The following is a 16,445-nucleotide window of genomic DNA, read 5'->3' as shown; positions in this document are numbered from 1 at the left end:
AGCTTCTATTCAGGTATGATTTTATTCATAGGGAAAGAACTGCGCCAGCAGTCCATGTCATATGGACAGTTGTCCATTGGGAACTTCCTGCACATTGGGAACTTCCTGCACACTCTTCCATAAGCAGCCACCAATTGGTAACAGCTTTTAGCCATTGCTGCCACGGCAGTACAGGAGCTGGCTAAGAAGTGAAAGGATCTGTGAGACAACTGCAGTCCAGTGATCACTGCTAAATTTCCAAGCATCACAAATCAGAAATGACACAGTATGCCAGCTACAGAAACTGGATAGCAGGGTCAAAGTATATATCGTCATATTCTTCCTTTTGTGTCATACTCGTGGACCATCCTCCCCATATTTGTTCACCAAGCAATACATAGGGGACACCCTTATATCAGAGACCCTTATATCACTCGAAGTTTTAAACAGCTCACTTATGTATTGCTGATCTTGTACTCTCATTTTACTTTACACACTCAACCTGTTACAGGGAGCACTTCACTTTGCAGTAGCTGCTCTGACACATTTAACAGCACAATTATAGATGACTTGGTAACCACTCATTGACTAAAAATAACCTAGCAACTGAAGACATACTTAGATATCTATACTCAGATATCCCAGAGGAACCCTTCACAGTTCTTGGAGCTGGGGAAAACATATGTATCTCACCAAATGCAGCAGGCTAGGAATCCTCAGGGGTGGGGTTGGGGAATATCAGAGGATGAGATAACATTGCACAGCTGAAAGATTTTCCAGACAACACTCTGCCAGCTAATCCAACTCTTTTCGAACTAGCTCTGCAGTTAAGGCTTCCTAGTGAGAACAGTGACAGCATTATGACCTGGGGAATTTCTGACGTAGAAACAAAACCAACACATCTGGGACTGCAACATTTAGAGCGTTAACAGAATTCAATTCCTGCACTGGTGGTACTTGCAACCAGCACATAGTTCCACACGAACTAATGCCACTATGCATAGGGGAGAGGACACAAGCTGTCACAAAGTAGAAGCCACTGAGAAAGGAAATAGGACAGCATGTCCTCCGTGAGGAACCTACGATGCTGAAACTCATTTTTGCCTTCTCTAGCATGGAATCATTTCCATGCAAGGTTTCCCTCAACTTCTTTAGGAAGAAATAAATCAGTGTCTGAAGAGAGAGTCAAGATCTTCCAAGCAGTCCTCCAACAGGTGTGATTTCATTTATCTGACACATGTATACTATGTCTCCCAGTGGGTATTTTCATATCTTTGATAGAGGGAGGGGAACCCACCTCTCCCTTTTGTATCTGGTACAACCTCTCCCTGATGTATTACATCATCAAAACCACACATGTCAGAATGGAGACAACTGTATAATCATGTTGCCTGCCTGCCCTTCCTTTCCACTCTCTTTTTTTTTTTTTTTTCCTGGTTTGTTTATGGCCTTCATATACTCAAAATGCTTTCAAGACACTTTCATTTATCTACAAATATAATAGGCAGCAACTCTGATACAGGAGGAGAACTACTAAACTCAAAGAGAAAGTCTACAAGGTCTCAAGAGCCTTTCCACCTGCCCCCAGTTGTAAGATTATCATCTTAAAATAGTATATAACACCTGAAGCTCGCAGTTAAGACTGATGAACACAGCATAGTCTTAAACGTTCCATGGACTGCAGAGTTACAAAAAATCTCAAACAGGCTTATCCTCATATTTTCACTTTTTGTATTTTAAAATAATTTGCATTTTTCTCACTTCTCTTATCAGAATATATTTTTTTTATTCCTTTTTTCTCCTTGAAAAGGATTTGTATTATAACCGTGATGTCTAAACAAATGAAATTAATGGAATTTAGTTAAGATCCATAGTTTCCAGCATCACTTCCTGAAGATCTAGCCTAAATACACACAATTGAAATGTTGTGACATTTAATCAGTAAGTTCTTCATTGAAAATGAGATCCATAAAGTAAGCCATGCAGAATAAGCAGTGACTCAAATCATATGAATCAAGACATAGCAAACCTTCACAGATCAGCCAGCAATGCAGTATAACAGTCTTGTACAGGAAAGTTCAAAAGTTAGAAAGTTTTGAGTGGTTTGTTGCTTTCCCTCACCTAAGTGGAGATGAGGAAAAAAAATCCGAAATCAACTGGAGCAATACTGTACAAATTGTAAACTCATACTCATTGGCAGCCTGACTAATAAGCTCTGTCTTATAGCTCAAACTTTATGAAGAAAACCGCAAAACAATGGACACTTTTAATTGCTGATAGGTAAGAATGGGAGGTGCAGCAAAAATAGAACATATCTAGAAAGAAGGCGCTTCCAGAGTTAGATAATGCTCTGAACCTACAAGGAAGAGACAGTGTGTGCCTCTGTAATGTTTGAGCTTCTTGGCTGATATTACTGAGAGAAGGGGCAGTCGCTAGTTACTAATAAGCCAGTGGAGAAGGGACAAATACTTTTCAGATTAATGTGTAGATGCTTTAAAAATATTCAAAACTTCAAACAAAAAAAAACCCAGAAAATTGTTACATGCACAAAAGAAACAATTAGAAACAGTTATGTGTAAGTTAAAATAGGTTTACCACTATGGCACTCTTATTTTAAGCCTGAAAACTCTGTTTTCAAGAGTTTTAAACCTGCATCCAACTGTGACATTAAAGGAGGCTCAGAATGTTATACATTAAGTTTCTTCTGGATCTGTGTTCAGGACTTCATTTTGAAAACTTGATTAAGTAAAGGAGAAATTAGAACACAAACTTGTTTGTCATTCTGAAATATAAACCAATACTTTTGTAAGCCATTCGTGTATAATATAGTCTCCTAGTTTTCAATAATACAAAAAAAAAAAAAAATTAGCAAGTGTCTAGCTACTATTAGACTATTAGATATAGCCAGATAACACCAAATAGCATAAGACAAATTTTGTTCAGTAGGATGAAAATGGATTACTGCAAGCCAATATGAGTTTTATTACCAGACTCTGCTATGAGAAATTAACACACTGGAGGCCCATCGATATACACCTGGGGTGGATAATGGTAGCAAATATAGATTTATATAACCTTCTCTTGCATGTGCAACCTACTTACTTACTATTTGTTTGCCTGCTTGTTTGTTTGTTTGTTTGTTCTATTTGCCAGACACAACAGGCATCTCAAAGCTTACTACAGTTAATGAAGTAGACAATGTATAGGAGATTTTCACTTTTTTTTATTTTTCTTTTTTGGTGAAAAGCATGTCTCTAAAGGATTATATTCTCTTTTTTTGTTGTTGTTGTTTTGTTTTGTTTTGTTTTGAAGTAGAAAGCTTTAATTACAACATGAAAGGGGGCATCTAAGATTTTGGCATTTAACAGCAAAAAAGTAAAGCTATTAAAGCAGTACCTTTAACATACTGGGCAATATTAACTTTGTTATGTTGCAATTTCAGCTACCAGCAGCACACTAACTTCAGTAAAAACCTTGCAGATACTGTAGCTGATTCCGTCAGATTTCATATGGATGAAATACTACAAAGAGCACTATAGCAGCAGAAGGTGCACACGAACACCCCATGCCCATACACCTTACTGGGCACAAGTTCAGTAGCCCACATGTTTTTAGTTGTCCATATCTGTATCTGAAAGGGCAGAGGATTCATCATAGCTAATTGCTCACAACTGAAAGAATGTATAAGGTAACGAGCAGTGCAGGAGCGATCACAAATTAGAGCTGGAATTAATTGAAGTCTTAAACTGATATACTAGTTAAGCCATGCCCACAGAAAGAGTTATCTTTGACCTTAAAGTCACAGCAAAAATTTGATTACAGTTTACCTCACCAGTATACTAATATAATGCTAACATTATAACATTAGATCAGTATGATATTATACATTGAATGGCTACATTAGAAGTGGTTAATGATGACAAAGTTTTTATGTATGAACTACTATATACAGACTTGATACAGTATTTCATTTTTTATTTTTATTTTATTATTATTTTTTTTTTTTGGCAAATGATTAAGTGTTTATTTGGTTCAGTTTTATACTTCAGAGGAAAGGTTTATAGTCTATTCTGTCATTAATGCAAAAAAATAATAGGTTAGTAACACATTTTATAAACTATATGATCTCAGTCCATGCCACAGTGCTTTCAGAACGTGTCAACACTCAGCGATTTCCTTACCCAGCTCAAAAGCATCTTGGAAGCACCCCGGACAATGTCTCATATACAGCCATTGAGGGTTATCCGCTCCAAAATAGCTGTTATAATCTGAATGGAAGAACCATAAATGATTCAATTGAAATCACTTCTGAAAATGAAAAAAATAAATGAACACAGAATAAACTACAACATTAGGGGTCTAGCAGCCCACACACCTGATGATCATAGATCTGAAGACTTTGAAGTTTCCCCTTAAAATTACCCGAATTTATATAATGGCTACCTCCAGATGCTGAGAACAGTAGTATTAGAACTGACCTCCACGGATTTTAGAAGGTATTTTTGCATCATTTCAGATACAAGTCAACCATGTACAGATCCAGCTGCATCTGATACAACTGAAACTAGGTAAAATAGTCTTTTTCTTCCCCACCCCCACTTTCTTTGAGTCATATCTTCTCTATAAAGGAAATATAGCATAGTATGTAGCACACATCTACTTACAGCCTTCATAGTAAAATTCAGCCATATGAAATAAAATCTTAAACTCTAATGCCATCAAATGTTGGATCCAGAAACAGTTTGCTTTGTTGGCTCTTTTTTTGTTGTTGTTTTAGTTTTTATGAAGAAACTATGCCATTAAAAACAAAACAAAACAAAACAAAACAAAACAAAACAAAACAAAACAAAAAAACAGTATTCCATGAAAGCAGGACAAATCAAAGAACTCAACAAAATGATAATTAGTTGTCAAAAAGAGGGACTAGAAAAAGACAAACTAGAATAATTGTCATAGGGCATTTTACATTTATTTTAAATGCTAATGCCAACAACATAGTGTATTCTCTTCTTCTGTTTGCCTATACACATTTTTTTCCTCCACTAGCTATCATTAGTTTTTTTAAATAAACATCCTTCCTTCATAATCACTTTAGAAGAATACAGAAAAGAAACGAGAAGAAGGTAGCATGAGCAACACAGTTTCTAACTGTATACAGAGTACCACCTTATGGTTTAAGGTCTGCAAAGAGATGAGGAAGGAAGAAGTTAATCTGTTGAAAATATGTGCAGTTGGCATCAATCCTAATGACATGCCATAGGTATGAAGCTGTTTATCAATAAAGTTGTCTTACCAAAGTGGACGGAATCAGCATATGAGCCAGTGACTTCCTACTGTGAGAAATCATGACAATCTACTGTGCCATAAGGAAAAGTTCTTATCCTTTCTAGATTATACACTCTACTGCTCCACATATCGAAAATGTGCCTCAAGAAGTTGGTGACACAGGGTAAGGCAATCATTAAATTCTAGTAATGCAACTGTAGTAGTCTGAGTAGGTTTAACTGTTTTTGCTTTACTTGTTCAGATATACTACTGAAGATATGTATGTTCCTTTTGAGAGACACAATGAAGGATGAGAAAATTTTAACAGAAACTTAAATTTTCATTGTTTGTGGTGGTCCTATTTTTTAATGGCTGGTGATCAGAATGGAGTTATGCAAACAGGCATCTTTTCATTTGTGCAATGTCTTTCAGTATATTAATTGTTATCCCAATTATTTTCATGTGTGTGTGATGCATACCATGTATCAAAGAACATTAGTTTGACTAAAATGTAAAAGATTACCCATTTTTAAAACAATAGTGGTCTTTTGGGTCTTTTGAGTTACTTTTTTTTTTTTTTTTTTTTTTTTTTTTTTTTTTTTTTCCAGATGTTTTGGTAGAAATTTTAGTGTTACTGCAGTAATCTACTATGAAAATACAGTCATTGGGGAAATTTTTGGTAACAAAGGACTGACATAATGCGTAATGAACAGAATTATAAGCAACTTAAAAAGAGATTCATGAAAAGCAACTAACTTCAAATAATATTTCATTATTAAATATTGTTAATGATGCTTCTTTTTGATTTTACTTCAATCCTGCAACAAGTTTTACTAAAAAAATATTGAATTCTGATTATGAATCTTCAAACATAGGTCCTGCATCTACTGAAAGACTGAAAGGAGAGATGGCTGTACTGAGACTTTAGCTAAGCTGAGAAAACAGGATACAGTACATGAAGTTGGGAACAGACTGATGATTGTGAATTCAGTTAAAATTACATATTGTTACCTGTAGCTCCTTCTGTAGTAGTTCTTTGATGGAATATTCTACCTTGCTTCTTTCTTTCATTTGTACTTCTGCCCATAGTCATATATTTTACTTATACATGTAAAAGAGGATGATATCAAACCCATTCACTTCCCAGTCACAGACAGGAATTAAAAAAAAAAAAAAAAAAAAAAAAAGTAATAATAATAAATGATACAGTCCTGTCTTATGTACAGCTAATAAAGTCTAACCATAGCTTAAAAGCAGTATTCCTCTTGAGAAGCCATCACTTTCAGAACCATTTCCACTATCACTTACACGGGAACTTTATTAAAGAACAATCTATTCAGTACATATTCAAACAGTAGTGCAGGGATGGACTTCACTGAAATTTGTACATTAATAACAAGCAATCCTATAAGCCCAAGAAGCAATTAGGCTGGTTTAAACTATATGTTTACACCTTGTAATTGACTGCAAGCTCTGATTTCCCATAATTGGATATTTTTGAAGATCATGTGGATTCTCTAGATTTTCTACAGAAAGCAAGGACACAATATCTTTTCCCATCACTGGGGCATTTTCAGAGTTTCTGTCTTCCAGCAGCCATGCATTTTCATAAACTTTTTACAGTTTGTATTTGATGCTTCTCTCTTTTCGGGAAATGTGGTTTATTTCAAGGTCCCAAATTAAAAAGTTTTACACTGATGCAGAACAGATATTTTATTTCCCAAGTTTCAAACCTCTAAAACCCTTTCCACTTCTGAGAAGGACTGCTCACTTTCATCCAGATCACTTACTTCCGTAATTTATCTTCTGCCTCTAGTTTCTACAAACAAAAACACAAAACAGCCCTTTGTGAAGTCTTTGCAGCAACAATTTTCCTAGATTGGAAACTTATTATCAACAAGTTCTCTATGAAGGCCTTGGGAATACTTAATATTCTTGTTCTTCTCCTTGGTGCTAATGCTCTCAGCCCCACATTCAGATTTTAATACTGTACAGCACTCAGCCAGGCAAATTATCAAATCAAATTACAGTGGCTCACCAATTTACCTCCCATCAGCTCTAAAGCAATACCTTGTTAACCTGCTGTAACCGTGTTGTGTGTCTGAACTGAACACGAATCAGTGAAGGTTATTTCAGAAAGAAAGGACAGACTGAAAGAGCAGCTTATTTCCACAAGGAAAAAAAAAATAGGGTAGACATTTGAGCAAACTGTTTAACTTTAAAGGCAATTAGGCGATGGAATGACTTGCCTGAGGAGGTAGTTTAGACAATGTAATGAGAAGTGCTTAAAATAGAATAAACTATTTGTGAGACAGATACAGATGTAAATAATCCTCCATGTTTTGAACTAGATGAATCAGGAGAGGTATCTTTTCTATTCAAATTCCTGAGTATAAAAATTCTATTCTCTTTCCTTGGGAACAGCTTTCAAACTTATGACTGTTCCCACCTGTTCTGAATACTTAAGTGAGACTGCACTCCAAAAGGCAGTTTAACCTCACTGTATCATTATAAAGTAGATTTATTCATAACAAGCATCGATGAAAAACTTCCAGCAAAAAAGTCCTTAGTCAGGGAGATGCACATTGTTGCAAAAATGGATTGTTTCTCTAAGTGCTTATGTGGCCCCATCACTATAGTATCCAAGCGCCTTACAAACATTAATGAATGTATTCTCACAACACCCCTGGGAGATAGAGATAGTATTATTAGCTAATGCACAAAGAGTAGCTTGTCCAAAGTCACACAGAAAGTCTGTGGCACAGCCAAGACTCAAAACTGTGATTTCCTGCTCACGGCCGTAACCATGACTATATTCTGCCATCCATATACAGCATTTCAAAATATGTTACATATAACCTCAGATCTTTACACAATAAGCCTCTCTGTTCAGCTGCAGATTCGGTTGCTGACTTAATAAATAAGAATAACTTTGTTTATTAAGAAGCTTCATTATGGCAACAAATTTACAGGTTACTGAAACAATGACAGTTATATAGGCCATAACTGGTTCTAATATAGAAGAGCAATAGAAATGTATTCCCTGATCACGATATCCAAGACAGGATGCACCATATCCAGAATAGGATTTTAATACAAAAAATATTTTCCTTCAGATCATGTAAAGCATTTCATTATACAGAAGGAAAAAAAGTAAAAAAGGGACAACAACAAAAACAAACAAACAAACAAACAAAAACAAGCTAACTATATTCCCAACATGGTTTCTTTTAGACAAAATATTTCTGCTATTTGTGTAATAAGAGGTATACAGTACTTTCAATTTTAATGAGGTCAAATCAGGAGGGACAACTGCAGTAAGTGTATTTACCCCAGAAAAACAGAGAACAGAATTCGGCTTATAAATTAAATATTAGAATCATGCAAAGATATGCACTCAGAATCAAGGTTGTTCTCCACATTATAGGATAATTTTTTAGTAATTTAGGGAGGTTAACAGTATAATGAACTCGGAGATCTGATCAACTGATAACATGATTCTACCGAATCAGGAACACAGCACATTGTCTTACCTTTTGGAAGGGGAAAGATACAGGCATCACATTTTTCCTCAAATGCTAAATATATATATATTTTTTTAATAAAAGTATTGGACAACTATAAAAATAATGGAAAAAGATATGAAGGGGTAGTAGATCATAAAGTGAATAATGATCAAAAAAAAACATGTTGAAACAAAATTAAGCGTAACTTTGGGATTCATTCACACACACGCACACACACAGAGAAAAAAAAAAAAAAAAAGACAAGGCAAGCAGCATCTGTTAAACTTCGCTCCTGCAGTTCCAACAATAGCACATTTTTTCAGTTTGTGGCTTCATGTCTTAAGAAAGATGTAGACAAATTAGATCTGGTTTTAATTAGAGCTACCAACATAGCAGAGGGGATTTACATCGGATGCTAATTGAAAACAGTCTAGCTATCAGGACAGTTAAATGATGGCACAGATTATCACTGACAGAGAAGCCACATCTTAACGTGATTTTTTTTCAGTTAAATAAATATCCATTAGGAGTAATCCTCATTCTCTTAAGACAATAGACTACACTGTGTCTCAAGATTCATCCCATTCTTTTATATATATATATATATAACTATATATATATTTATATAATATATACATATTATATACATATTATATATTATTATATATCATATATATAATATATAATATATTATATATATGATATATAATTATATATATATATAATATTATATATATATTCCTGCATATATATATATACATATCATTGCAGTACAAATAGTAGAAACAGCCATTCAGATCAACTATTCTCAATGAATCCATTTGGAATCTATTATTCCTTCTTTCTTCTCCCTCATTCTCTCACTGAGATTTCTTATTGGTGTTTACTTTCCCAAGAGATCAAAACATCATAGTCTGGCCACAATGAACTTTATCAGACAGTGCTGAATTCATTTAAATATCAAGTTGAAAACAGTGTTCCCCTTTGGCAGCATTAGTCCAGTGCTGCCCCCAATAAAGGGAGTTGTAGTTGGGTTTCTAGGCTCTCCTCTGCCTTAGTACACAGCTGCTGATCTCGAGAACAGAAAGCAGTATCATACCTTCACTTCAGAATTTCAGACAAAATTGCAACAACTAGGTAACTGGCTAAATTTAATTGCCAAAGTAAAATAAAATAATTAGATAAAATAATTAGTTAGAAAAAGAGACTCTTGTTATTGAAGAGCTTAGGTGCCCAGTTAGGTTGCATGAGTAGCTTTTAGTTTTCTCTGATTCTTCCAATACTACAGTGAAGTTGGTTGCCTGCTCCTGTAAGCTACCTGCTTTTGTTTGCACCAGTAAAAAACATAGTTTGATTCAGGATATAGGTGGTGGTTCTGTTTCATAAAAGGAAAAAAAAAAAAAAAAAAGGACAGATGACAGACAACAAAATGATTACCAGTATCACCATTTCTTTATTTCCTTTCATTTCTTTCGATATTGTTGAAACAGAGGTTAGAGTTAGCTGGAAAACACCTCCAACTAAAGGACTAATAGTACTAAGTAGTTCCCAGATGCAGGTGGGAAGTGGTCTTTAAGCAGTGAAACAAGACTGGAGGAAATGTTCTTAAGGACGAAACCGAGACTTCAAGCCTGTAACACCCTTTGTGATATGAGTTCAGGCCATGTTATCTGGTTGGAATAGGTTATTTCTCCCAGAGATAGACAGCTAATTGGGAGAAAACATTCAGTCATCTGAAAGTAAACAAACACCAGTTTCTCACTGCTCTAGTCTGTTAGTGATAGCCAATAAATTATACTAATATCCCTATGTTGAGTCTGCCCATGACTGTAGTAGGTGAGTGATCTCCCTGTCCTTATACCAATCCCCGTGTCCTCCTCTTTCATCATATGTTCTCCTTTTCCTTTGTGGAGGGGAAGTGAGAGATCAGTTATGGTAGAGTTAAGCTGCCACCAGGGTACAGCCACCACAGAAATACACGTTCTCACTCAAAGAGAAGATATACTTTTGTCTATTACATGGAGGAGCCTTCTGGATGCTTTAAAGGGAGGGAAAAAAAAAAAAAAAAAGAAAAAAAAAAGAAGAAAAAAAAAAAAAACGGGCAAGAAAGAGCAATGAATCTAAAGTAAGTTACCAGCGAACCTTCTTATATGTTAATAAGAGATCTGGAGTGCTTGGTCAAACACTAATGAAAATGCCACAGAATTCCCATACTGGTAACTGAAAGTTAAGCAGTTAAGATAAGAGGAAATACAGGGAGCTAAACGAGCTGTAGGAGTTCCAGGTAGTTGTGATGGTATAGACAACAGTCTTTGCTGTTCCTCATAGGAAGACTATATAGAAGAAAGGAGCATCAGTTCGAGCATCAGTTAAAATGGATGGCTCCACTTAAAATGGAAAACCACTATCCGCATAACCAGCAAAGTGAATGATGAAGACTCAGTAAACAAAAATGTCATAAAATGTTACCTGACATTTGCTCATGAGCTGCACTGTGCTCATTTTACCAGAAGTTAACAGATTGCCACCCTAGAGGTAACATCTCAGAGAATGGCACAAGCAAAGCAAATTCATTCTCTTGCAAAGGTCTCATTTTCATTGTCTGTATTAATAATCTCCAGTTAGAGGATTTCTGAAAGACAGTCTTCTAGACGTGAGGTGGTTTGGGGTTTTTTTGAGTAGTCATGGGCTTGACTATGGACAAGTACATAGTCTTTTTCACTTTGACCCATTAAATAATAAACATCTGTGGAATTACTGGTAGGTATCACATAAAAAATCAGACTGAAAACATAAAGTTTCCCCAACTAGCCTCCTTTCACCCAGAAACATGGGAAATATTCTCCAGTTTTACAGAATTATGGGGTTACAAAATAGTTGAAGCTAGAAGGAATCCCTGGAGATCATCTAGTTCAAACTCCCTGGTCACAGCAGAGCTAACTTTCTGGTTGCTCAGAACTGCTTCAGTGTCAGGACATGGATCTCCACAACTTCTCTGAACAAGATCTTCCGGTGTTCAATCACTCTTACACAGAAAATAATAAATTCTTAGGTTTAAATGGAATTTCTTTCTGCATTTGTGGAAATATATATGATGACATAGTTCTGTCTGTAAAAAGAAATACAGTAACAAAATAACATGATAACACCAGAAAAATAAGGTCTATCCAGCTACCTCCATGAATACTGTGCAATGTTTTGCCAGATGAAATTCGTAAACTATTGAGAGGATCAGCACTGCTCATTTGTCAGAAAATAGGAAAATACTGCACACTTGTAGAATTAATTTCTTTCTCCTTTTTCTTAGTGCTCCCATTTAATAAATGCCTTCTTCCTTACACAATGCACCCAACTTAGAATTGTGCTTGCAATTTCTAGCAAAACATACGTAGTTTCAGTGTTGGAAACCAATGTGCACAGCTACACAGAAGAAGCCCACCAAAACAGATGTTATATTTCTTCTAAATGGATGCCCATTTTATTTTGTTTAAGATGATTTCTTAGATTTCTCTCTGCTCTAAATTTGCTCTTAAATGGGTAGAGGTTAGATAAAATATAATTCTATGAAATCTAATATAGAACTGAGAGTTCTGAAACTAGACCCTATCGCTAAGATTTCTTAAACACACAGCTGTGTGTTGCATAACTGTATGATTAGCTCTACAATCTGAGTTAATATGTTTGCCTAATTTTTAACATATGAGAATTGTCTGGGTCTGAATTTAGTTATTTTTATTATTAATATATTACTTTACAAAAATGTTAGGAATTACAGCATTATTTAGAATTTGAAAAGATAAAGGCATTCTTTCTTTTGGAAGGTAATAATCATGGTACATGGATAACAACATACTATTACAAATGATTTCAATAATTAATCCTTAATAAACAGAAGTATCAACAGAACTGCAGTGATCATTCTAAAATTTGAAATATACAAGGCCAAATTTTGTTCTCAAATTTGTTTTTATACTAGCTCCTGTTGAAGCTTAAGTGTGAGTAGGCTTTTGTATGAAGTAGAGGGCCAGGTCACAAAAGGTATGACATACTTTAAATATTTTCAGGAGAATTTGAGCTGACACACTGAACACGCTATAAGACATTTAAGTCAACAGAGAAAACAAATAGGAAAGTTAGACCAGAAGTCTAACAAAGGAAAACATCATTCCTGGTCATTAATGAGATCATTTCCTATAATAATGAAAAGCACATTCTAGTAGTTATGTGTTTGAAACTGCTGAATGTAGTGTTTATTCTCAAGAGTTCTTGTGTTTACCTTCAGAGCAAAGGTGTTCTTTTATTGTTGTTCGTTGTTTTGTTTTCTGTTTGTCTTCTAAAATGATGAATAGCATGAAAATTTAAAAGATCAATAGAATTTTCAAAGTTTGCTTAATATATAAGAGATGAAATTACTAATGACTGAATAACTAGGTTAAAGAAAATTAGAGCAAAGCGCTAATTGCCTCATTATAATTCTGCTGGTTTGCTTTTGTTCAATTAAAGCTTAATAGTTTGAACTTTTCATTACTATTGAGTAACATAACAGATTAAAATCATATTGCATGATATCCCAAAGCAAGAAATTTGCAGAGAAGGTGAGGGAGAATTAACACACCATATCATAAACTAATGAAAAAAGAAAAGGGGGGGTGGGAGGGGAGTGGAGAGGGAAGGAACGGAAGAAAAAAAAAGTACACAAATACAAATATTTTACTTTTCTTGTTCTCCTAAGCATTAAAGCAAGATCATTTAAAGGAAGGGTCCTCATAAAGTACAAGACTGTATGACCTCAGACATTGTAGTAAGGAAGAGGAACACAACACATTATTTTCCATAAAAAATCATATTTACTTTAAATGTAATTTTTTAAAAATATATATATACTGTAACAATTTCTATACCGTTGAGCATTTTTCTATACCGTTGTATATTGAAGTAAAGCTTAGCACTACCATGAGCTGTCCGTTCAGCACCACACGTACCAAAGCACCACCAGCTGTCATGTTACAGCTTCAGCAATTAACTCCAGCAATTACCTTATAAAACGGTAAGAGTTCTGCATGCATCAGACCTAAAGCCTACATAATTAAAAGAAACAAGTTAAAAAATCAAACAAAGATCTATAATACGTGTTTATAAAAATATTATTGTACAGTGGAAGAGAAACACTGATAATGTTATGAATATAAATATAGTTATGAAACTATATTTACTGTATAGATCAGATAAAACAAGAAATCCTTTAAACTCACTTAGTTGTTCAACCTCCATCAGTATTTTAAAATCTTCTCACAAAGTAATTAATCATGTAAACTGAAGCATCAACCGAAACTAAAAAATGTTCTTACAATTTGCATTTCATAAGACATTCATTAAACAGTAAACTAATTATACTAAATCCCACATACTACAAAAAACATTGTTTATATATGTCGTAAGTGTAGATACTGCTTTCGTTTTCAAAACTTCAAGTGTAAATGTAGCAGAAAGTTCCTTCCTTGTAAGCAGTAATAATATCATCTTTGCAACATCTTTGATATGCTGCAGGTCCATAGTTTGTAGTGAATACATACAGGAATGGGAAGAGGAAGAAAAGATTCTTAGACAGTAATGCTATATGAGAATCTACTACTTTTTTTCTTTCCTGCTTCCTTTGATTATGAACATATCTGACTAGAAGAGATAAAAAGCACAGGTTTAAAACCATCAGTGTATTAAGACTCTATCTTAGCCATATAAATAGTTTCAAAGTTGTTACCTTCTTCCTGGAGATTTCAGATATAAGGGAAGTATAATAGAAATAAACGATGTTTACTCTTTGTTGATAAAATGAAATGATTGTTCATGACGGAAAGTTCAGAACTCCATCTTGTGGCGATAATTTTAACCATACACCGACAACAATTTGGGAGAAGTAAGCTTCTTATGCTCCACTGCTGATGTGCCTTTATAGGAAACATGAACTGACTTATCTCAGCTGTTCAAAACAAACAATAAAACACTAGAAACTTGTCTACTAACACTGTGGTTGGTTTTCTTTGTTTGTTTACAGCATTAATGTAATTATTTGATTTACAGAAAAAAATCCTGCCACAGAATGTCTGTTCCTGAAGAACAGGCCACTATTTGAACCTCTTCAATCTTAGGTAGAGGTAAAAACAATGAATCTAGCCTGCCAGGGGTACTCAGTTTTCTGTATGAGTAGCACAACTCCATTTATGTTCAGACATGCCTTAATTACTGAAAGTACTAGTGTGTTGCAAAAGGTATTAAGAGCTCTACATCTAACCATGTACAAACTTAAGGAAGAGACATCATGAATTGTTCCTTGTATGCATTTCAAAGTCTTTATACACCAACAGCAGCCTCCTGCAGAAGGAGGATATGGATAGGAAAGTAAAGACACTGCTAATCTTAAAGACGACATTTCAAATAGAGTATTTAAAAAAGCCTGCCTTTACTACATATATATATATATTCATGTTACCTAAAAGCTCAAACTAAAAATGATGTCTGAAAGCAAGTGCTGTTTAGCCCTGAGTAGCTGGAATTTCAGAAGAAGTGAAAGATTTCAGAAGATAGTGTAAAGATTAAAAAACAAGGGCTTACTCTCTTCTATGAAAAAATTAGTTCACACTTTTGTCTGAAATATATCATTATGAAACACCATATGAACAGACTCATTAAAATGAACCCATTACTATAAATAAAGGTAAATAAAACAGACAATCTATATATACACTGGAATATAGCTATCATGTCATGAAGCTAGTAGCAAAAGCAATATACAGTTTTAAGTGTTGCATATAATTCAATATAATATAAACATTCAGATGACAGAAAAGATATCAACAAAGAGTGCTGAGTCTACAGGGCGGTTACATAGAATAATAACTTTTTATTAGTTTTTAGCATGGCTGCCTCTTAATGAAGCATTGCTACTGTTATTCTGTGCTGCACAGACAAAGCAAGTTGAGGACGTCCTGTCAAATGAATGCATGCAATCACAGAACTCTGCAAGACAATAAAGGTTTTACTGGAATGAATTAAATACTTATCTTACTTGATTCCCATAATGATAAATACATCAGCAGCTCATTTAAAAATCAGCTCAGTCTATAAACCACTGAAACATCATAAACATTTGTCAAGACAGGCAGACACAAAATCACATCATGTCAATGCTTCTCCAAATCCCAAACATGTAAACTTGCACATCAGTTACCAGGTCATCTATAAGTTTCCTAGATTCTCTCGCCTCTCAGTCTTAGCTTCTCCTTAGCAAGAAGCCTCCCCATCTCTTGTACCCTCAGATCCCTACTTCTAACCTTGTCCATCATCTTCCTTGAACAACAAAGCAAGCAAAATTTCATTTTGGGACGTCCACACTTCTATATCTTATTTTCTGAATTTCCAAGCATAAAATTAAAAAAAAATACATATATTCATCTATCTTTTCCCCATTTTATGAAGCATTCTCTCTGGCGATAGAGAATAGCGAGTAGAGCCCTAACTTGGCTTATTTTGGTCCTGGCTGTAATGGCTTTACATAGCTTGTAAATGTATTACTTTTGTTTCAGTATTTCAAATGCACACTCTTAAGGATGGTTTATGTATGCACTGTGTCTGTGACAGTACTTACCGTTATTGCATTTTTTACGATACAATGAGTTCCAGAGGGAGAATCTACTGGCA

The 16,445-nt window shown here is 34.7% G+C and overlaps 1 protein-coding gene across 11 annotated transcripts in view; it reads right to left on the bottom strand.

The window, feature by feature from the left end:
• The window catches only part of TAFA5 (TAFA chemokine like family member 5), a 448,086-nt gene that overhangs the window by 349,797 nt on the left and 81,844 nt on the right, over positions 1-16,445 (bottom strand). For 10 of the 11 annotated variants that reach the window (XR_016464567.1, XR_016464570.1, XR_016464573.1 and 7 more), the window contains exon 2: positions 4,161-4,247. The exons of the other annotated variant lie outside the window; for it this stretch is intronic. Coding sequence is in view for 5 of the 10 variants with exons in the window: in XM_090136522.1 (XP_089992648.1) it covers positions 4,161-4,247 (87 nt within the window). In the remaining 5 variants the exon portion in view is untranslated. The remainder of the gene's footprint in view (positions 1-4,160; positions 4,248-16,445) is intronic. 11 annotated transcript variants of the gene reach the window in all.

This window comes from Phasianus colchicus, chromosome 1 (genome assembly GCF_987193195.1).
Source record: "Phasianus colchicus chromosome 1, bPhaCol1.hap1.1, whole genome shotgun sequence".
Classification (NCBI taxonomy): domain Eukaryota; kingdom Metazoa; phylum Chordata; class Aves; order Galliformes; family Phasianidae; genus Phasianus; species Phasianus colchicus.
The sequence above is the reverse complement of the archived record's forward strand: the minus strand, read 5'-3'. Positions and strand labels throughout refer to the sequence as shown.